The 23,736-nt window shown below is 48.2% G+C and overlaps 1 protein-coding gene across 1 annotated transcript; it reads right to left on the bottom strand.

The window, feature by feature from the left end:
• Nucleotides 1-250: 250 nt before the first annotated feature.
• On the bottom strand, nucleotides 251-21,618 carry ctsz (cathepsin Z). The gene is made up of 6 exons (XM_038802967.1): nucleotides 21,388-21,618; nucleotides 13,482-13,645; nucleotides 12,311-12,490; nucleotides 8,844-8,994; nucleotides 2,786-2,951; nucleotides 251-839 (listed from the first exon to the last, which is right to left on the bottom strand). Exons 1-6 carry the CDS (start codon nucleotides 21,501-21,503, stop codon nucleotides 729-731), a joined length of 888 nt encoding a protein of 295 aa, XP_038658895.1. The 5' UTR covers nucleotides 21,504-21,618; the 3' UTR covers nucleotides 251-728.
• Nucleotides 21,619-23,736: the final 2,118 nt, after the last annotated feature.

Here is a 23,736-nt window from a genome sequence, read left to right as displayed (position 1 = left end):
GGGAGAACATGCAGACTCCACCCAGACAGTGACCCAAGCCTGGAATCGAACCTGGGACCCTGGAGCTGTGAAGCAACAGTGCTAACCACTGTGCTTACGTGCTGCCCTTTTACTCCACAAAGCTACGTATTTCAATACAATATCTCTGTCGCAGTGGAACCATTGTGTATGAATAGTGTTTGTCTATTCTGTAAAACATTGAACCTAAATACAAGTGAGATGGACTTGGATCCAAAAAATAAATCACCCGTGATTTTCAAAGGGCTTTTTAATTCATATTGTGGTCTCCATGTAGCAAATAACATTCTCATTTCTATTTCCCTTTATACAATTACACCTTTGTTTAAAAAAGAAATCACGCGGTGGCACAGTGGTTAGCACCGCTGCCTCACGGCGCCAAGGTCCCAGGTTTGATCCCGGCACTGGGTCACGGTCCGTGTGGAGTTTCCACATTCTCCCCGTGTTTGCGTGGGTTTTGCCCCCACAACCCAAAGATGTGCAGGGTAGGTGGATTGGCCACGCTAAATTGTCCCTTAATTGGAAAAAATGAATTGGGTACACTAAATTTATGAAAAACAAAGAAATCAGTTCTGCACTCAATTCAACTCTCGGAGGCACAGAATGTCAAATCATTTTATATTTTAGATTAGCACTTAAAAAATATATGTATGTATTTTAAAAAGTTCCATTCCAATGAAGAGTAGACTTGCAGTCAAATGCATACATGACTACAGGATAGGGTCTCCGTATGCACAGTTCTCTTCTATTGCCAGGTTGTAGAAGTTTCCTTTCCCTCCTTTGTAGGTGCTGGTGACGATTCGCAGCCATCCTCTTTCCCCCTGAAACAGTAAGCCAAAGAATGAGTATGATCGCGGCTGAGGATGGCAGGGGATGAACTCTCTCCGTAAATGAGTTGCACATACAAGGCAAATTTAATTTAACCTGGGAAGCCTCCCCTAATCCCCGGCTGGCTGAGACAGCATTTTCTTTAACAGCCTGAGGCTGAATCACAGGGAAATCCATCACTGTGGTCAACAATTTCCAAGCCTAGCAACACCCATATTGCTTAAACCTGGCTTGTATTTCTTTGGGAGATATGATTAAAGGTGTTTAAAATGATGAACAGGTTTGATACAGAAAAACTTTTTTTTCTGCTGTTAGAGTCTGGAACAAGGGGGCATAATCTTAGGATTAGAGCTGGTTATTCATCAGTGAAACCTGGAAGCAATTTTTTCACTAAAACAGCAGTAGAATTCTCACTCTGCTAAAGACCTGCAAATGCTGGGGGAGAATTGAAACTTTAAAGACCAAAACTGATTTTTTTGTTTAAGAGATTACGGTATCATGGGAAGGGGAGAAATTATTTCTCTCAAAGGCTCATTATTAGTATGTGGAATTCTTTTCCCCAAAAAGCATAAGAACATAATTCAGCCTGCTCCATGATTCAATAGCATCATGGCTGATCTTGGGCTTCAAGCCCACTTCCTACTCGCTCCCCATACCCATTGATTCTCTGACAGACTAAAAATCTGTCTCTCTCACAGCCTTAAATGTATTCAATGATGGAGCATCCACAAACCCTCTAGGGTAGAGAATTCCAAATATTCGCAATCTTACAAATTAAGTAATTTCTCCTCAACTCAGTCATAAATGATTGGCCCCTTATCCCGAGACTGTGCCCCTGTGTTTTAGATTCCCTGATCAGCGGAAACAATCTCTCAGAATCCACCCTGGCAAACCCCCTCAAAGATTTTATAGGTTTTAATAATATTGCCCCTCATTCTTCTGAAATTCAGAGAATACAAGCCCAATTCACTCAGTCTCTCTTCATAGGGCAACCTCCTCATCCAGGGACAAATCTAGTGAACCATTGTTGTAATGCCCCCAAGTATATTCTTTCTTAAATGTGGAGACCAAAACTGTACACAGTACTCCAGAAGCAGTCTCATCAAAACCCTGTACAATCACAGCAAGACTTCTTTATTCCTGTATTCCAATTTTTGAATTTATTCAATGCAGAGTTAGGCAGAATTTTGATCAACAAGGGAGTCGGGTTTCATGAGGAGGCAGACAGGAAAATATTCACGGCTGACGAGATCAGCCATGATCTTATTGAATGGCCGATCAAGCTCGAGAGACCAAATGACCTTCTCCTATGTTTTTCTGTAAAGATAGGGAAGTTGAAGTACATATCTACCTTGATCCAATTGAATGGCAGTGCAGGGGCAAAGGGGTGATATGGAATGCCCTCCTTGGAGGAATACACCCCATTATCTAAGTCGTAGGCACAATTTGGTATGAACCAAGGTTTGGGAATCCACAGTCCTCTCCCCTCATCCAAGTATATGGAGAGAGGCTGCAGGATCTACCAGTGAAAACCACACAGCTCAGAGCACTGATAGCTTCTTGCCATTCACCTAGCTAGGGCATTATAACTGACCTCTTGGCTTTTAGTGTTATCTTTATCTGAAGCTGAGTGGGAAGAATTCCAACCCCTGTAATGATATTTATATCCCATTAATGAGCCAGTCATGTTCATTCATTCTTAACTGCACAGTGGTATGCAGAGCTGCCTGGTTCAGATATCGGATTATCAAGTCTGCCCACAGAGTAGGCTCAATCTTACACTGCCAGGCATGTCACCTTGGATCCATAGTGACCCAAAGAGAATGGATGGGCAGGAGTTGGTTATTAGTCTGGCTTTTGGCTTCACTAGGTAGACCAAACCAACTAAGTTCAAAGCTGATTGCCTGGCAGTGCAATGAAGAATCTGGTCAGCACTTACCCACGGTTCACCCCAAGAGTTGCGCACAATCCAATATTCAACTCCATTCTCGTCTACGCTCCAGCCTGCCACTGACACAATATGGTTTATCGTTGAGTCTGTGTGGAACTCCGTGTATACGCCTCCAGTATAGGCATCCAACTTCTCTGTAGCCATAATGCCACAACTGAAAGGAATCAAATGAAAACAATCAAACACAAACCAGTTCTCCAAACAAGTAACAGGATCTAACTACACTACACATACTGAGCAGAAGGTTACAAGGCCCTCGAGTGTCAGCCTTATGTAAGAAGTAGTATTCTAGCCCCTATCTCAACTGGTCATGCGTTCAAGCCACACCTATGCTGACACTCCAATGCCTTTGGGTTGAGCACAGTAAGAAGTCTTACAACACCAGGTTAAAGTCCAACAGGTTTGTTTCAAACACGAGCTTTCGGAGCACGGCTCCTTCTTCAGGTGAATCATTTGGGTTGAGATGTTGAACTGAGTCTTCCTTCAGGTGAATGTCATTATTCAAAGAGAAGGTAAATGCTCCCCAATGTGCTTCCAAATGTTTTATTATTCAACTAAATCACCAACAGTTGATCATTTAATCATAGTTGGTCATGGGACCTTGCTTTGTACAATTTGGCTCGTGTTTCCCAAATTAAGACACACAGGAACAGTACTGCATTGGATTAATAGAAGGCAAGGAACTTATTACTTAAGTGATAGTATCACATTGCTGCTTAAACAAAGGTCTAAAACCCCATTTGTAAAGGCGTGTTCTTGATATTGAATTTCCATATTAATTAAAATCACATGGTGAATGGGGGGGAATCTATGACAACAAACCACAGATCTTCTAATTGTTACTAGACGAAAAACAGAAACAGCAAATGTTGGCTTGGTGTGGCCATTATAAATTGACAGAAGATTTGGTGCAGGTTCCTGACTCTGCCCACTTGATAACCTCACACTCATTGGATCTTCAGACTTCAAGAGAACATAAGCAAATTGGTCGAATGAGTGGAGACATGGTACAAATTTAACGCGGAACCTTGTGAAATTATGCATTTTGGCAGGGATAATGAGAAAAGGCGATGTAAACTAAATAGCATTTTAAAGGTGGTTTAGAGAGGAAGAGAGAGAGAGAGAGAGAGAGAGAGTTGGTAGTATATGGACACAAGTCTTTGAAGGTGGCAGGATAACTGAGAAGGCTGTTAAAAAAGCCCCTGGGATCTTTGACTTTGTAAAATGGAGCAGAGGAATGGATTTAAACCTGGAGGCGAGTTTGTGGGACATGGAGGATGAGTAGAGTGAGACGACTGAGAGGTAAGAGCTAGCTGAGAGGTAAGAAGACCCAGAAGAGGGTCCCCTGAAAATTCTACAGAACTTAACTGCAGGGCCCCTTTTTTTTTTAAAACAAGGCTCACTGGCTGGTTACCTTTTAGGTGGGAAGTCTGCCCATGGGCCAAAGCACTGAGAATAGGTAGGCGCATTGGAGGAATGAGATCTTGGGTGAGAGGGTTGGTCAGATAGGCTGCTTGTTGAACTTAGAGGAAATGCTCATGCTCCTCTTGACCCATAATTAGTGCAGTAAAGGCACTTCCCTCATGATTCAGCTCCTCTCACTTCTTTTAAACACCCTGGTTCCCGGAGGCCCGGGAAACTTAGCTGCCTGTGGTTGAAAATAGAACGACTGTTAAAATGAAGATATGCAGTCCCATTATTGTATTTAATATTTAATGAATAAACCCGCTTACAGGAAGTAGGTTGGTCACCTGACTTGTGTCCTACCTCTTCCGACTAGTTTGATTTTTGCTTCAGATCTTTTTGCATTTTATCCTTTGATATGGGGTTAAGATTCAGTCCTTAGAATATGAAAGCGCTGAACTTTTGTAAAACACTGGTTTTACCTCAGCTGGATTTCTAATTTAAATTCTGCTGTTGGATTTGGTTGTCACCGGCTGGGCCAGCATTTGTTGTCTATCCCCAATAGCCCTTGGACTAAGTGGCTTGCTAGACCATTTCAGAGAGGGATAGTTAAGAGTCAAGCATGTTGCTATGGGTCTGGAGTCACACTTAGGCCTGACTGGGTAAGAATGGCAAATTTCCTTCCATCAAGGACATGGACTGGGGCTGGTTTAGCACAGGGCTAAAGAGCTGGCTTTGAAAGCAGACCAAGGCAGGCCAGCAGCGCGGTTCAATTACCGTACCAGCTTCCCCGAACAGGTGCCGGAATGTGGTGACTAGGGGCTTTTTACAGTAACTTCATTGAAGCCGACTTGTGACAATAAGCAATTTTCATTTCATTTCATTTGTGAACCAGATAGGTTTTTTTGACAGTCGATGATAGTTTCTAGAGGCGGGATTCACCGACCCCCCGCCGGGTCGGAGAATCGCCGGGGGTCGGCATGACTCCCGCCCCCGCCGTCCTCCGAATTCTCCGTTCCTCCAAAAGTCAGAGAGGCGTGAGTAGCGCCACCCGCCTCGGAGAATGGCGGGGACCGGCGCGACTCAATGGGCCACGGGGCTGCCCGAATTCTCCGGCCCGCAATAGGCCAAAGTCCCGCTGGTCTTTTGCCAGTCCCACTGGCGTGGATCAGATTAGGTTCCTTACCAGCGGGACCTAGCAGCGTGGGCGGGCTCCGGAGTCCTTGGGGGAGGGGGGGGGAGGGGCGCGGGTCGATCTGGCCCTGGGGGTTGCCCCCACGGTAGCCTGGCCCACGATATCGGGGCCCACCGATCCGCAGGCGGGCCTGTGCCGTGGGGGCACTCTTTTCCTACACGTCGGCCGGGTCAGCATCCGCGATGGCCGATGCGTAGGTGACCCCCGCCCTGCACATCCGCGGGGATGACATCAGCAGCCGGTGACGCACCTGCGCATGTGCGGACTCTCGCTGGCCGACGGAGTCCCTTCGGCCCCGGCTGGCGTGGTGCCAAAGGCCTTCCACGCCAGCAGGCGGGGCGCAAACCAGTCCGGCCTAGCCCCTGAAGGTGCGGAGGATTCTGCACCTTTGGGGCGGGCCGACGCCGGAGTGGTTCATGTCACTCCGTCCCGCTGGGACCCCCGCCCCGCCGGGTACGGCACAATCCCGCCCTAGGTCTCCATTAATGAGATTAGCATTCTATTCCAGATTTGCTAATTGAATTCAAATTCCACCTACTACTTTGGTGGGATTTGAATCCATGTTCCCAGAGCATTAATTTGTATCTCGGGTTACCAGTCCAGAGATGATACCACTCTGTCACTGTCTCCCCTGAATACTGTGCCCAGTTCTGGGAACCAGGTTTTAGGAAGGATCTCAATGTCTTGGAGTTGGTTCAAAGAGGAGATTTACTTGAATGGTACAAGGGCTGAAGGACTTCAGTTCAGTGGAGCTACTGGAAATGTTTGTTCTCCTCCGAGAATACAGTTAAAATGGGGCAGCACAGTATCATTGTGGACAGCACAATGGCTTCACAGCTCCAGGGTCCCAGGTTCGATTCCGGCTTGGGTCACTGTCTGTGCGGAGTCTGCACATCCTCCCCGTGTGTGCGTGGGTTTCCTCCGGGTGCTCCGGTTTCCTCCCACAGTCCAAAGATGTGCAGGTTAGGTGGATTGGCCATGCTAAATTGCCCTTAGTATCCAAAACTGCTCTTAGTGTTGGGTGGGGTTACTGAGTTATGGGGATACGGTGGAGGTGTTGACCTTGGGTAGGTTGCTCTTTCCAAGAGCCGGTGCAGACTCGATGGGCCGAATGGCCTCCTTCTGCACTGTAAATTCTATGATTAGGGTGGCACAGTGGCTCAGTGGTTAGCACTGCTTCCTCACAGCACTGAGGACCCGATTTCAATCTCGGCCCCGGATCACTTTCTATGTAGAGTTTGCACGTTCTCCCCATATCTGCGTCAGCCTCACCCCCACAACCCAAAGATGGGCAGGGTAGGTGGATTGGACATGTTAAATTGCCCCATAATTGGAAAATGTTTTTAAAAACAGGGGAATTGAGAGAGAAGAGTTCAAAATAGTTAACTGTTTTGATAGAGTAAACTCTGCTTCCATGGTGAAAAATCCATAGAACACATTGAAAGTGATTGGCAAAAGGACCAAAGGCGACATGAGGAAATCTTTCTTCAACGTAGTTATCTGTTGCAATACTGAATGCACCACCTGAAAGCAGAGACAGACTCAACTGGAACTGAGAAAAGAAAATTGGGCAAATACCTGAAGGGAAAATGTAAGATTGCGGCCTCTGAGGAAGGGAGGAAGTAGGATTGGTTGGATAGCTCTACTCAAGAGGCAACAGAGGCATGATGGATCTAATGGCCGCTTTCAGTGTTGTATAATGCTGTGGATCTATTTTGCATACGCGGCTTAAGGTGTAGATCGAGGGACAGTTTCACCAGCTCCTTTTTGCCCCCATTCGTGATGTCACAGGAATGTTCTGGACAAAATGTCTTCTCCAAGACCGTGCAAAATTACAGGCTTCAACATCGTAACAAAAAACAACATTGGATATCTGAAACTCAACTCTGAATGTCCAGCTAGTTCCTTTTAAAAATAGAACATAGAACAGTACAGCACAGAACAGGCCCTTCGGCCCTCGATGTTGTGCCGAGCAATGATCACCCTACTCAAACCCACGTATCCACCCTATACCCGTAACCCAACAACACCCCCCTTAACCTTACTTTTTAGGACACTACGGGCAATTTAGCATGGCCAATCCACCTAACCCGCACATCTTTGGACTGTGGGAGGAAACCGGAGCACCCGGAGGAAACCCACGCACACACGGGGAGGACGTGCAGACTCCGCACAGACAGTGACCCAGCCGGGAATCGAACCTGAGACCCTGGAGATGTGAAGCATTTGTGCTAACCACCATGGTGCCCCTAATGTAGGAGTAGGAGTAATTGAACATAGAACAGTACAGAACAGGCCCTTCGGCCCTCAATGTTGTGCCGAGCCATGATCACCCTACTCAAACCCACGTATCCACCCTATACCCGTAAACCAACAACCCCCCCCCCCCTCAACCTTACTTTTTATTAGGACACTAAGGGCAATTTAGCATGGCCAATCCACCTAACCCGCACATCTTTGGACTGTGGGAGGAAACCGGAGCACCCGGAGGAAACCCACGCACACAGGGGGAGGACGTGCAGACTCCACACAGACAGTGACCCAGCCGGGAATCGAACCTGGGACCCTGGAGCTGTGAAGCATTTATGCTAACCACCATGCTACCCTGCTGCCCTGAATGTAGGAGTAATTTAGCAAAACACACCTCTCTTCAGCATAAGAGCCTAGAAACATAGCATTAGCTGATTGGATAGTTTAATAACTAATCATGTGGTAAAAATAGTCAAATAAATTCTGACTTAGATTGGATGGTAGGCAGTCATGTGAAGCAAGGTCTGATTGCTGCTGATTTAGGTGATCTGAATCAGAGTAAAGCATTATTATTGGCCTCTATGTTTTTAGGTTTGAGAAGGATGGTCAAAAATGATCTAACCTGGTTTCTCACTCCTGATTGGTGAAAACTGCTCGGGGGCAGAAACTGAAGGAGGCTAGGAGAATGCTCACATTCAGTCCCTCATGGTTTTTTTTTTTAAATTTTAGATTAGCCAATTATTTTTTCCAATTAAGGGGCAATTTAGCGTGGCCAATCCACCTACTCTGCACATTTTTTGGGTTGTGGGGGCGAAACCCACGCAGACACGGGGAGAACGTGCAAACTCCACACGGACAGTGACCCAGAGCCGGGATCGAACCTGGGACCTCAGCGCCGTGAGGCGGTTGTGCTAACCACTAGGCCACCGTGCTGCCCTCAGTCCCTCATGGTTGAGTAACTTGCCAACTCAGTGTCAATGCTCATACATGAAGGCGGGCCGCTCGCATTGTCTGCTCACAGTGAATTGAAAGGCCTGGTTGAAAACTTTTTGCTCCGGGTCTCGCAACTGGACCACTGGTTGTTGTGCTCAAGACTCATTCACATCTTCTCAAGACTCCTTCACATTCTCTCATACATTCAGTCTCCCATTTTATACAGTGCATTACAGGAAGGATGGCCCTGATCATATACCACACCTGATTGGACCGTTGGCATAGATCTCTGCCATCATCTCCTTTCTCCCACTGACGCTGCCATGGTCACCAACCTTCCAGAGTGTGTAATTCTTAATCACGTGGCAGACATTAAAGGTCGTGCAGGTACCACATTGGTTAAATGGCTGACAATCTAAAGACAGAACAAGAATCAAGCTGAGGGTGAAATGATGTTCATTTCTGCTGCTCCATAAAGTGTATTTCTTTACATTTTCATGGTGGAGGAATGGTCAATGTGTGGGGAGCGACTGGAGAGAGGGATAATCACAGGTTAAAGTGGTGTGAATTGTCTCAAGCCATGCCTATTCAAGGGGATTCAGCCTCTGATCTTTGGGTAAGCGTTCTCCAAGGCGGCCTTCAGGACGTGCAACAACGCAGAATCGCCAAGCAGAAATTGATAGCCAAGTTCCGCACACAAGTGCAGCCTCAACCAGGACCTTGGATTCATGTCGCATTACATTCATCCCCCAACATCTGGCCTGGGCTTGCAAAATCCTACCAATTGTCCTGGCTTGAGACAATTCACACCTCTTTAACCTGTGATTATCCCTCTCTCCAGTCCCTCCATCTGGACCTGTAAAGACTTCATTACCTGCATAGGCTCACATTCAAAGCATCGTCTTGCATCTTTGACTTTGTCTATATGTGTGTTTGTGGAACCCACCTCTTCATTCATCTAAGGAAGGAGCAGCGCTCCGAAAGCTAGTAAATCGAAACAAACCTGTTGGACTTCAACCTGGTGTTGTAAGACTTCTTACTAAAAAAGGATGAGGACTCTGAGCAGCGTGGGTCATATCGCTCGATATCGTTATTGAATGTCGATGCCAAGCTTTTGGTAAGATGTCTTACAACACCAGGTTAAAGACCAACAAGTTTGTTTCAAACACGAGCTTTCGGAGCACTGCTCCTTCCTCAGGTGAATTCAGTGCTCCGAAAGCTCGTGTTTGAAACAAACCTGTTGGACTTTAACCTGGTGTTGTAAGATGTCTTACTGTGCTCACCCCAGTCCAACGCCGGCATCTCCACATCAAGCTTTTGGTGAAGCTTGGAGGTTAGGGGAGTTGACATTCAGGATGGTGGGGACAAGCTTTAGATGCCTTGGTATCCAGGTGGTGCAGAGCTGGGCCCAGCTGCATAGGTGGAACTTGTGCCGATTGGTGGATGGGATGAAAGCAGGTTTTAAGAGGTAGGACGTTTTGCCGTTGTCGCTGGTCGAGCGGATGCAGACAGTGAAAATGACAGTGTTGCCTCGGTTTCTGTTGTGTTTCAGAACCTCCCTATCTTTGTACCCAAGTCATTTTTCAGGAAAATCAATGGGTTGATTTTGGGGTGTGTGGGGTTGAGAAGGCCCTGCGGGCGTGGAGGGCTTTTCTGGAAGACGGGTGGGGGGGGTTGGTTTGCTGGCATTGGGCTGCAAACATTGTGATGGTGAGGAAATGAGCCGTGGAGGAGGGGTTGGTTTGGCGACAGTTGGAGGCGGCATCGTGTTGGGGAACGAGTTGGCTCCTTTGCCATTCTCGCTGGCCAGATATTCTATTAGCCCAGTGGTGGTGTTGGCTTTAAGCAGGCAATATAGACAGCACTTAGAGGGCATGTCATTGTGGCCCCTTGTTTGCGATAACCATAGGTTTGTGCCGGCAAGACTGGATGCGAGGTTCCGGGGGTGGCTGCAGGCGGTGATCGAGTACTTCAGCGACTTGTTTATAGGAGGCAAATTTGTGGGGCTGGAGGAGTTGAAGGAACTGTAGGAGTTGCCCAAGGGGAATGGGTTTAAGTACCTGCAGGCTTGGGATTCTGTGAGGAGAGGTGCCATCCTTCGCAGGGTTACCTCCTCTGGTGCTGCAAGATAAACTCCTGTCGGAAATCGAAATAGGGGACGGGAAGGTGTTGGATGTTTACAAGGAATTGATGGAGAGGGAGGGCGTCCTGGTGGAGTATGTTAAGCGCAAATGGGAGGAGGAGTTGGGAGAAGAAGTGGGGGCTCTGATATGGGCTGAGGCCTTGTAGAGGGTGAATGCGTCCTCATCGTGTGTAAGTTTAAGTCACATCCAACTTAAAGTGGTGCATCGGGCCCTTATGACAGGTGCGAGGATGAGCCGGTTTTTTGAGGGAGTGGAAGATTGGTGAGGATGGTGCGCGGTAGGATGGGAGTTGGGGGGGGGGGGGGGGGGGGGGGGGGCTGCAAATCACGTCCACATGTTCTGGGTGTGTCCAAGATTGAGGGGTTCTGGCAGGGATTCTCAGATGTTATGTCTGAGGTTCTGGGTGTGGGGGTGGTCCCGAGTGCAGAGGTGGCGATATTTGGTGTGTCGGAAGATCCGGGACTCTGGGACAAGAGAGGCCTTTGCCTGCATGACAGCCCGGAGATGGATTTTGTTGTGTTGGAGGGACTCTGAGCTGCCAAAGGCAGGGGTGTGGGTGAGCGACCTGGCACAATTCCTGAGGTTGGAGAAGATCAAGTTCGCTTTGTGGGGGTCGGCAGAAGGGTTCACTCGGAGGTGGAAACCGTTTATTGATTTCTTCAAGGAGAATTGAGGAGTCGTCACAGTTGGGGGGGGGGGGCTTTTTGTGGGGGGATAAGGGTGTTAAAATGGGGAAGGTGGGGCGTGGCGGTTGTTTGATGGGTTGATGTGATGTTCTTTTGATAGTCTGTATATTTATATTTTTGTTGAAAAGCTTTGAATAAAAATATTTTTCAAAAGCATGTGGATCTTGCTGCCACAGAAAGTGGGTGAGGCAAATAGCGTAGATGCTTTTAAAAGAAAACTAGATAGATACACGTTGGAGATAGTAACAGGGTTAGATGAAGAGAAGTGCGAGGGGCTTATGTGGACCATAAACACTAGCATGGACTAATTGGGTCAAATGCCCTGCTTCGGGATGAGGAGGTTTCCCCTGAATTTCTTATTGGATTTAGTAGTGACTTTTAAAAAATATTTAGCTTTGGTCTTTTTTTCCACAACTGGAAATGTCTTCCCTACGTCTACTCGGTGACTGTCTGTGTGGAGTTTGCACTTTTTCCCCATGTCTGCGTGGGTTTCCTCCGGGTGCTCCGGTTTCCTCCCACAGTCCAAAGATGTGCAGGTTAGGTGGATTGGTCACGCTAAATTGCCTCCTGATGCCCAAAAGGTTAGGTGGGTTACTGGGTTAGGGGGATCGGGTGGAGGCATGGGCTTAAGTAGGGTGCTCTTTCCAAGGGCTAGTGCAGATTCGATGGGCCTATTGGCCTCCTTCTGCAATATAAATTCTATGACTATGATTTAATCAATCATTTTTGTAATTTTAAAGAGCTCTATCAGGTCACCTCTCAGTGTTCTCTGCGTCTGTGCTGTAAATTCAATGTAATTCCCATGTAACCTATGTAACTTCCATGCATATGCTTCAAGTAGAAATGGACTAATAAATGTAATCAGTATGTAATACAGGGTGAAGCACAGAGAGAACTTTACCTTGGTCCTTGGCCTGATAGTTATTGCAGGTTTCATCTGGAATGCCATGTGTATTTGCATATTCCCACACCCCCGTGTGATCTCCCCCCTCACAGGAGCCTGCATTAGCGCAGTCAATAATGTGTTGTACTGACAGGTACGCAGATGGCCAGGCGCCCTTACGTTTAATATTGATTCGATCTGAAAGAAAAAAGGAAACATTTCTTAAGATAGTCACAATCTGGGTAGCAGAACTGGTGCAATAGTGGGGGCCACATGGGGACTGGGAGATGCTGTAGGTTATCACACTCTGGTTCAGACTTCCAATCTAACTGGCTGGTGGGGTAAAAGTCTCTTCCCCCTGCTGCCTATGAGGGAGATGTACGAAATGTGTTTGACAGGGTCAACCAGTTCGTTGTTGGCATGACCCACCATTGCATCCTACATTACCATTAAATGGGCAGCTTCACTTGGGAGCACTTTTACTGTGGCCAGGGCTGCAACAGAGGAAGCTTTCCTAGTCAATGTCTGGGTTCTCATGATAGGGCAGTGTTCAGAAGGAATGGGAACTCAGTGGCTGGGGAGGAACAAACTTTATTGCCAATAAGAGCTGTAAATGGTTAGATGCTCGGATCCTGGGGGAGCGAACTGAAAAGTGGGTGCCTGCTGCCTTTATGATCGGGTTCAAGTGTGTGCACCAGTAATCTGCTAATTATAGCAAAAAAGTGTCCCCAGTAAACATAGTGGGTCCGCTGGATGCTATCTGCTTCAGGTTTCTATGTTAACTTGGATTGAAACAACAGATTGAAGACGAAGGTTTTTAGTTTTCAAAAACTGCACTAATTCCAGCAACTCATAGGGACTTCAGAGGAACAGGAGATAGCCTTTCAGCTCCTTGGGCCTATTTCACCTTTCAGTGAGATCTAGGCTTATTTGTGCCTCAATCCCTTTACACAACTATAAGAGCTGGAAATAGTACAAGAGACTGATACATGCCATAGAAGGTAAAATAATTAATAATTCCAATTGTGTTCTTGCATGTCGCCAAATTAGATCAATTATTTCCTGGTGCACTGACAGCTTTTCCTGCACTCTGCCTCTAAGGAATTTACAGCTGTTTGTACTTTGTGCCCCTATGATCCTGACTACTGACCCATTCTGGAGCCATTTAATGGAAATGTTAGGGTCGTACCTGCCAGAGCGCTGGTGCTCCCATGGGCCCAGCATGATCCACAGTACTGGGGTATGTGTTGGTTCCTAGTGGTGCTGACAAAGTTAGTGCCATTCACGTTGCGCCAGTCCCAAACATTTGGTAAAGCAGCAATGGGAAGGTACTCATGGGGCCGTGGGTAAGACCTGCAGAAAAGTACAAGTGAAACAACTGGAATTTCAAAAGTGCTTTTGTACATTTTATACGACAATATTAAATTAGAAAACGCACGCAGTAACAGATGGAATAATTGTTAAGGTCTTGCCATCTAATTTTCCCAATTGTGAAATAATTTTAGGGTATTTTCGTAAGCACTCCATCTCAACAGCCTCACTGAAATCAACACCAAACTTGTTGTAAAATAGTGTCTTTAACACAGAAACAAGTGCCTGTTTCACAGAGGTGTAACCAAAAAATAAATATTGAACCAAGTAAGGGGAATTAAGAGGGCTAAACAAAATGTGGTCAAAGAGCTGCATTTTAACCAAGGTCTAGAGAGGAATGTGGAGAAACAGGAGTTAAAGAAAAGGAATCCCAGGCATTAAGGCGGCATGTGGTATACTTAGAGTAGGGATATTTTTTTTTTTTTTTTTTTTTTTTTAAATAAATTTAGAGTACCCAATTATTTTTTCCAATTAAGTGGGCAATTTAGTGTGGCCAATCCACCTATTCTGCACATTTTTGGGTTGTGGGGGCGAAACCCACGCAGACACGGGGAGAATGTACAAACTCCACACGGACAGTGACCCAGAGCCGGGATCGAACCTGGGACCTCAGCGCCGTGAGGCAGTTGTGCTAACCACTAGGCCACCGTGCTGCCCCAGAGTAGGGATATTTTTAAAAAAAAATTTAGATTACCCAATTATTTATTCCAATTAAGGGGCAATTTAGCGTGGCCAATCCACCTACTCTGCACATTTTTGGGTTGTGGGGGCGAAACCCACACAGACACGGGGAGAATGAGAGCAGGGAGATTATGCTGGAATTGGAGAAAACATTGGTTAGGCCACAGCTAGAGTACTGTGTACAGTTCTGGAATCCACATTGTAGGAGGGATGTGATAGCACTGGGAAGGGTGCAGAGGAGATTGCTTTGGCTGGAGAGTTTTAGTTATGAAGAGAGATTCTGAAGGAAGTGGAAGAAGCATTATCGCTGCACAGTGATCAACTCACCTCGATGAGGAAGGAGCTGCGGAGGGTGATAGAGACCAACATGGTCTGCGAGCCAAAATGGAAGACCTGGAATACAGATCCAGGCGGCAGAATCTGAGAATCGTGGGTCTGCCCGAAGGGGTGGAAGGCCCGAGGGCGACTGAGTATTTTGCCACGATGTTGGCGAAGCTATTGGGGGAGGGGGATGATCCCTCCCGATATGAACTGGATCGGGCTCATAGGTCGTGGAGGCCTATACCAAAGGCGAGTGAGCCCAAGAGTAGTGACTGTTTCCGTAGGTGCAGCGTGAAGGAGAAGGTCCTGTGCTGGGCAAAGCAGAAGCGGGTGGTGCAGTGGGCTGGAGCTGGTATAAGCATATACTAGGACTTTATGGTGAAGAGGAGGGCGGCCTTCAGCTGGGTGAAGGCGGCACTGTACATCAGCAAGGTGCAGTGCAGCATAGTATATCCAGCTAAGTTGAGGGTGACCTACAAATCTAAGGGAAAATTTTGGGACGGCGGAAGCAGCGGAGGGGTTTGCGAAGGCGGAAGGATTGTGGCAGAATTGAGAAATGGGACTGAGAGTTGGTCTTGTACCGATGTAGCCTCAAGTAACTTGATTTTTTTCACTGCGTGTTGGTGTATGTACTAAATGAGTCGACACTGTATATTTGGACAAGGGAAGAGTTGGGACTTTCATTTGCAATGATGGTTCTTTGGGGCTTGGGTGTGTATGTTGGGGTTGTGTGCTAAAGGGGATTCCTTGGTTTTCCTGGGACCGGGCAAGGGGGAAGGAGACCCGAGCGGGGGCTCCACGTTGGCTGGTTTAAGCTGGCCAGTGAACGGGAGTGAGGTTGGGGGAGGGGCTGCGGCCATTAGAACAGGTTTCGCCGAGTCTAGCCGGGGTGAAAATGTGGGGGAAGGAACCGATGCTGGGGGGGAGGAGTTTACAAGAGGATGTGGAGGAGAGGAGTCTTGGGGGTGGGGGTTACAATTCATGGGTGTCATTCACAGTATACTTTTGGAGATTGGATGGCTTTGAATATTAGTGTGTGGCCGGAGGGGGGGGGGGGGGGGGGGGGGGGGTGCTATATATGTTAATGGTGACCAAGGGTGATTCCGGATTCCTTTTTTTCTTGGGAGGTTTCTTTTTATTTGATGCTTATATTGTCATGCGGGCCGTTGTTGTTAATAAGGGGATTGTATTCGTTACCGTTTACTGTTTGTTGGTGGAGTGTAAATTTTGAAGAAAATGTGAAAAAGGAAAGTGAGCAGCACGGTAGCATTGTGGATAGCACAATTGCTTCACAGCTCCAGGGTCCCAGGTTCGATTCCGGAGTCTGTGCGGAGTCTTCACATCCTCCCCGTGTGTGCGTGGGTTTCTTCCGGGTGCTCCGGTTTCCTCCCACAGTCCAAAGATGTGCAGGTTAGGTGGATTGGCCATGATAAATTGCCCTTCGTGTCCAAAATTGCCCTTAGTGTTGGGTGGGGTTGCTGGGTTATGGGGATAGAGTGGAGGTGTTGACCTTGGGTAGGGTACTCTTTTCAAGAGCCGGTGCAGACTCGATGGGCCGAATGGCCTCCTTCTGCACTGTAAATTCTATGAGATAGATATATATATATCACAGTATGAATGATGTTATGGACCCACAGAAGCTGCCCTGGGGGGGGGGGGGGGGGGGGGGGGTGGGGCTGCTGGCAGGCCAAGCGGCCGGCGCCAGTTTCGACAGCGGCCCGAGGCGGAGGCCCATGTGGTGGACATTGAGGACCTGACTGCTCATCAGGCCAGAGGGGGAGGCCAACAACAGTCCAATGTGCATAGGCATCACTGGTCTTTCGGACTGATGTCGGACTGTGTGGTCCTGGCACCATGTAGAGGAGGAGGATACCTACTCCCGGTGGCCATCAAGGTCACCGCAGCACTGAATCTCTATGCCTCATGATTATTCCAAGGCTTGAGTGGGGCATCTGTGTGGCATCTCCCATGTCCAAAAGTGCATCTGTGAAGTGACGGATTCCCCATATGCCAGGGCAGCTGACTATATAAACGTTGACTGGACCAAGCCCAACAAGATGGATGGGCAGCAGGGTTCTCTGCCATCGCCGGAATGCCCCAAGGCCTGGGGGTAATAGATGGCACACATGTTACCTTGCGCGCACCAGGCAGTCAAGGAGCACACTTCACTAACAGGAAGGGGTTCCACTCCCTGAACATTCAACCCGTGTGCGACCATGATCATGAACGAGTGTGCACGCTTCCCCGGGCAGTTGGCTCTTGGGAGATAAGGGGCACCTGCTTAGGTCCTGGCTAATGATGCTTGTACGGAGGCCGGAGACCGATGCGGAGATCCAATATAACGAGGCTCATGTGGTCATCTGGGCCGTCATTGAGCAGTGCACTGAACTGCTGAAAGTGCAGTTCCGATGCCTTGAATGCTCTGGTGGTGCACTGCTGTACATCCCCCGGAGGGTCGCCCACTTTGTGATAGACTGCTGTGCCCTCCAAAGGCATGGCAGCGGGGCAACGTGCTGGAGGTGTAGGATAAGGAACATGTGGCCACCTCCTCCGAGGATGACGAAGAGGAGCTGGAACAGGAAGGGCTGGAGGATAAGCCTAGGCGTGTCGCGTCTTTTCGTCCGACGTCACTTCGTCCAACGACACTTCGTTCATGTCTTTTGGTCCAACGTCTTTTTTTCCGCACGTCTTTTGGTCCAACGTCTTTTTGTCCAATTATCCAATTACAAATTAACTCCGTATAAAACCATTTAATTGATAAAATGCAAGTACAATACAGCAAGTGAATTTAATTGCTAAAATGCAAGTAATTGATAAACTGCAAGTAAAATGCAAGTTGAAAAATGCAGTTAAAAAATCTAAAAATAGCTAAAAAATCTAAAAGTTTACTAATTACTTAAAATTCCCGAAGTTACTTAAAATTGATGTCATTGTGCATGATGTTATTTTCATCAGATACCTTCCTTTTGCTCTTCGTTGACACAATGAACTTTGCCATTTCGGGATGGGCGAATTAAGAAAGAGAACGATAATATCTATCCTTTAACGAGGCTCGTTAAAGGAAAGAGAACGATAATATCTATCCTTTAACGAGGCTCGTTAAAGGAAAGAGACCGGTAATAAAAATCCTTTATTGCATATTATACCTTGCTATGTGCATTAGAGATTTCTATTTACAAAAAGTTAATGTGGGGAGTGGAGTGGAGTGCTAATAAGCAAGTTACAAAAAGTCAAGTCACAAAAAGTCTTTGACGAAAAAAATCATCGGACAAAAAGACGTAGGACCAAAAGTCGTGCGGACAAAAAGACGTTGGACCAAAAGACGTGGACGAAGTGTCGTTGGACGAAATGACGTCGGACGAAAAGACATAGCACCAAGCCTAGGGAGGACCCACAGGAGCAGCCGGAGGATGGGGAACAGGGGGTGGCAGCGAGAATTCGGCATGCCCGGAGGACCAGAAGGCCTTCATCCTCGCCCGCTTTCATAGGACGTGACTTTATAATCATCGCCCCCTATCCCCATTCCACCCACCAACCCCCACAACCATGCACCCCTTCCCCCTTTTTGCCCCACCCCCCCTTCTCCAACCCCACTCCAAGGTCAAGTAACAGGGAACGGGGGGGGGGGGGGGGGGGGGGGCATTTGGGCCTGGGGAGGTTACAGGCCGGCCCACAGTGTGGAATAAAGTGACGGAGACTTCACATGTCTCAGGTGTAATGTGTTTCACTGTTGTACAAGTACAATAATGACCCCGACCATCCCTAGCTTCCAATGGTGCGGCCCCCCATCCCTCTCCTAGAGCCCTCTCAGTGGTGGTACGGTAGCACAGTGGTTAGCATTGTTGCTTCACAGCTCCAGGATCCCAGGTTCGATTCCCGGCCTTGGGTCACTGCCTGTGTTGGGTCTACACGTTCTCCCAGTGTCTGCCTGGGTTTCTTCTGGGTGCTCCGGTTTCTTCCCACAGTCCAAAAGCTGTGCAGGTTAGGTGGATTGGCCATGATAAATTGCCCTTGGGTGTCTAAAAAGGTTAGGTGGGGTTACTGGGTTGCAGGGATGGGGTGGAGGTGTGGGCTTGAGTAGGGTGCTCTTTCCAAGGGCCAGTACAGACTTGATGGGCCAAATGGCCTCCTTCTGCATTGTAAATTGTATCATTCTATGATTCAGTGATCCTCAATGTCCTTGCCCTCGGAGCTCTACCAGCACATCTAGGTGTGTCCCCAGGATACACATCAGAAGTGGAAGTAGCCGGCTGCTTAATGTGTCCTGTGGCCTTTGATGCCCCTGGTATGCGTCCTATGGAGGGCCTGGGGCCAGTGGTCCCCTGCCGACTTGATGGTGGCGCATGCCTTGCCGTGCCACCCTGTTCCGCATGCTGACCCTGAGGTGCCGTTGTCAGAGAGGGGGTGACAAACTCCTGTTGGGGGGCTCCAGGTTGGCCTCCAGTTCTCGCTCCTTCCTGATTGGTGCCCTTAGGGTCACCTTGGGACAGAGGAGCAGCTGGATTGAGCTCTGGATGCCCCTGTATCATGTGGCTCTGCCAGCCCTGGTGGTTCCCCAATGTCAGCAATGCCCCTCTGTGAGCAGGCATCAGGGGGGTGCGCCCGGATATGGCAACTCAACTGTGCAGCCCCGTGGAGGTCATTGACCTTCTTGTGGCACTGGGTGGCAATCCTCCTGGTGACACTCCGAGCTGACGGCCGCTGCCACTGCCTCCAAGATGGCACTGGCTGACCTGTGGCTGACCCTCCATCCACTTCGGGGGAACTGGGTAGTCTTCCTGGACTCGACCGCATTCATGAGCCTGACCAGGTTGGTATCCCTGAATCGTGGAGCTGGTCTGCGCGGTGGCATGGCTGCATGCTGTCTGGGGTCTGCTCTGCGGAATCAGGTTAAGTGCTGCTCCCCCTTGGTCACGAGAGATGCTGGGCACAGTCCAGCTGGCAATCAGCTTTGCGGCGTGAAGCCTGTGGTCCTTCACTCGGATGGCCTAAGTAACGTTAGATACTGATGATGGTTTCACCGGGTCGGCCGTCAGGAAACACCCGGCAATTCCCGCTCGCTGCCACATTTAGAAAAATGTGGCTAGATCGTGCCCGGTTTCTATAATTTCTCTTTGTTCAAGTCATTGACCACTAGTCACTCAACTACTAATCCTGATTATCCACCAATGACTACTCAGCTATCTCATCTACTTCTCTGATCCCCTGTGTATCACCTATACAGTCCACTATTGGCAATCAATTTGCAACAGTAACTGCAGCACCTTTTAACAACCTCAAATCTGAAGGCGGTCTTGTGGCACAGTGGGCAGCATCCCTGCCTCTGAGTCAAAAGCTATGGGTTTAAGTCCCACCCCAGGACCTGATGTCCAAGGAAGGTGTGTTTAAAACATAGCCAATCAGGTTAATTCTCAAATTATAAATCCTTCCAGCACACGGCAAGCGAATAACAGACTGGGAGAGATCCCTGTTCAGCCAGCCATGTGTTGGAAAGAAAGCCTCTATCATCGCCATTCCTGGCTCTCGACATACATGTAGTCCCAGCAACTTGGATTTCCTGAGTGGTCTGTAATGAGTAGGGAAGAAAAGTTAGTATGAAGTGACCCTAGGGGTGGGGTGGGGTTAGGGAGGGGTGTAAGGTTAAGGCGGCAGTGAGTTAAAGCAGTGAAATCATGATGCAAAGTGTGTACAAATCAAAGATTTAAAACTTCAAAGGCAACCGTGGATTTTTTTTCAACAGATCTGGATCTAGAAGAATAGAAGCATAGTTAGGACGTGCTGAACCCTCACTGGCTTTATTCAGTCCAATACTAACAGTTCTGTAGAAGGACCATTTAGATCCGAATTTCTCTCTCCACAGATGCTGCCAGACCTGCTGAGTTTATCCAGCATTTTCTGTTTTTGTACCAACACTGGCATCCCAGTACGGTAGCACAGTGGTTAGCACTGTTGTTTCAGAGTGCCAGGGTCCCAGGTTCGATTCCCGGCTTGGGTCGCTGTCTGCATATTCTCCCCGTGTCTGCGTGGGTTTCCTCCGGGTGCCCCAGTTTCCTCCCACAAGTCCTGAAAGACGTGCTTGTTAGGTGAATTGGACATTCTGAATTCTCCCTCTGTGTACCCAATCAGGCACCAGGCTGTGGCAGCTAGGGGATTTTCACAGTAACTTCATTGCAGTGTTAATGTAAGCCTACTTGTGACAATAAAGATTATTGTCCCCTTTTTGAAGTTCCTGCTCCATCTCTCCTGGGCACTAACCCATCATTCGTTCAATAGCCCCTTTTTTTTGGTACCAATCACTGTCCAATACAAAAGGGAAACCCGGCCCCGCACCATCTCGACAAGCAGTCAGCTCCATTAAAATGTTGATATCTATGCAGCAAACAGGAGGCAGCCAGCCCCATCCCCGTCCCTTTATCCGACACCGAAATTCGCTCGGGATGCTTAAACGAGAGTAATAAAAATCCGATTTAAAAAAACAGGAAGTCATGTGTAGGAAGTCAGTGCTGGGAATAAATGTGGAAAAACTCCGCTTTAAACCTTCAGGCGCGATTGAGGGGTCACTCAGCAGCAGGACAGAGTTTGACCCCCCCCCCCCCGCCCAGCCTGGGTCTAGGAGTGAGAGTGGGGCTCACATCCCCTGCACACACAAGGCAGCGCCCAGCAAGGTTCACACCGGGGACTGGGGCTCCCTCCTGCTGCCAGTCCTCACCCCCGCTGCTTACCTGAGCTCTGGAAACTTTCTGCCGGGTACGGTTTTGTGGCAGGGCTGACTGCCCCTGAAGTGGAAGGCGGCCGAAGCCCAGCCCAGGAGGCACAGAACGAACAGCAAGCGACCCATGGCGGCGAGAGAGCGACGCCTCAGCAAATTGGGCAGCTGACAGTAAGTACCCTGCTGGCTGAGGTCAGAGCGAAGAATGACTCCGCCTGCCTTAATCGAGCCTTTTCTTCTAAAGTGGGAGGGTAAAAAGACTTGCCTGATTTTAATCTCCCTCCCCCACAATATCATGTGAGAATGATGAAGCATCTCAGTACAAGTTCCGTTCCGATAAGAATTGCCTCGGCGTTTTCTTTTCACTCACATGTCCAAAAGTGATTCACAATATATATAGATATACTTTAAAAACTGGATAACGTGGCATTAACCTCCCAGAAGGAACCCCCCCCCCCCCCCCCCCAGTAAAATGGGGAAGTAAGAAGTTGCCTGAACTAGTGTTGCACATTAAAATGAAACACCTGTAAAATGGGGAAATAAGAATGTTAGTCTGAACTGTGTCCCACACACCACAGCCTGGTCAATGAATATATTTTCTCATCTATTTTTGGTGATGATGGGTTGAAGGAGAAAAATGAGCAGATCACTCCTTCCTACAATGTTATGGAAACTTCAGTGTTCCCCTGAGAGGACAGAGAGACAGTTTCAGTTTATTATCTCATCATGTCATAGCTCCAAAAATATATCACCCCTTCCCCCCCTTCCAGTACTGCACTGGAGTGTGCTGGGAATTGTGTACTCTGTGTCTGTGTGGGAGGCAAGAGTCTGAGTCATGCCTGGTGTTTACATGTTAGCTCTGAACTTCACAGGACTGAAATGAATGTCAGATGTGGAACCAATGGGACAAATCTGTGACCTGCACCCGTGTCCAGTAAGAATCTGCCTGGGAGGATGGCACGCTGGTGCAGTGGTTAGCACTTCTGCCTCCAGCGCTGAGGACCCAGGTTCGATCCCGGCTCTGGCTCACTGTGGAGTTTGCACATTCTCCGCGTGTCTGTGTGTGTTTCACCCCCCCCCTCCCAACCCAAAAGGTGTGCAGGTTAGGTGGCTGGTGGGCAGCACGGTGGCACAGTGGTTAGCATTGCTGCCTAAGGCGCCGAGGACCCGGGTTCGAATCCCGGCCCTGGATCACTGGCCGTGTGGAGTTTGCACATTCTCCCTGTGTCTGCGTGGGTTTCACCTCCACAACAAAAGATGTGCAAGGTAGGTGGATTGGCCACGCTAAATTGCCCCTTAATTGGAAAAAAAATAAAACATAATAATTGGGTACTCCAAAAATTTAAAAAAAGAAGCTGCCTGGGAGCCATGCAAAATGACTGTCTGTTCTGCTCCTTTACTGTGCCTATGCCTGTGATGGGTAACCTAGGCTAGTGAGTGGGCTGCATGAGTGTTCCTCCTTCATCTCAGTGAGACGCATGATTGAAATCGGGTTTGTTCACTAACCAGGACATTTAATACATGACAAATATTTCACCACAAATTATAGAAAATGCTTACTCATTTATATATTTGCACGGTAGTGTAGCACAGTGGTTAGCACTGTTGTATCACAGTGCCAGGGAACCGAGTTTGATTCCTGGCTTGGGTCACTGTCTGTGCAGAGTCTGCACGTTCTCCCCGTATCTGCGTGCGTTTCCTCCGGGTACTCCGGTTTCCTCCCACAAGTCCCGAAAGACATGCTTGTTAGGTGAATTGGACATTCTGAATTTTCCCTCCATGTACCCGAACAGGTGCCGGAGTGTGGCGACTAGGAGATTTTCACAGTATCTTCGTTGCAGTGTTAATGTAAGCCTACTAGTGATATTAATAAAGATTATCATTATATTCATAGAACTTTCATCAACTTCAAATGGTAAAGACAAAATAAATATTTACACTTTGGCCACAGAGGGATCGCACGGCTCTCAGTCAATGTTGTGAACAATCAGCACGTGCTTCCCTTCACTTGCCCATGTGGATCACTTCAGTCATACAGTTGGAAAAAAAACTGCACGGACAGAAATCAGCAGAATGTGGCGACACTGCACATGCGCAACGGTCAACATAATGTCAGTTGGGTCATGCACAGAAACCTGATGGGCCGCACGTGGAACACAGGTTGCCCACCATTGATCTGTATCATCACAAAACAAGTATCCCAGCCATAACCACATACAAAGAGCTGGGCTGTGCGAGTGCAACTGGAGCAACAGATTCTGATTCTCCCTCCCCAGTGATTCTATTCTGCTGATGGTCATCGAGGGTAACACCATCTTATTGGACCCTTGCAAGAAACCCGATGATCTTATCTTCGACTCCC

Source organism: Scyliorhinus canicula, chromosome 7, assembly GCF_902713615.1.
Source record: "Scyliorhinus canicula chromosome 7, sScyCan1.1, whole genome shotgun sequence".
Taxonomy (NCBI): Eukaryota; Metazoa; Chordata; class Chondrichthyes; order Carcharhiniformes; family Scyliorhinidae; genus Scyliorhinus; species Scyliorhinus canicula.
The sequence above is the reverse complement of the archived record's forward strand: the minus strand, read 5'-3'. Positions and strand labels throughout refer to the sequence as shown.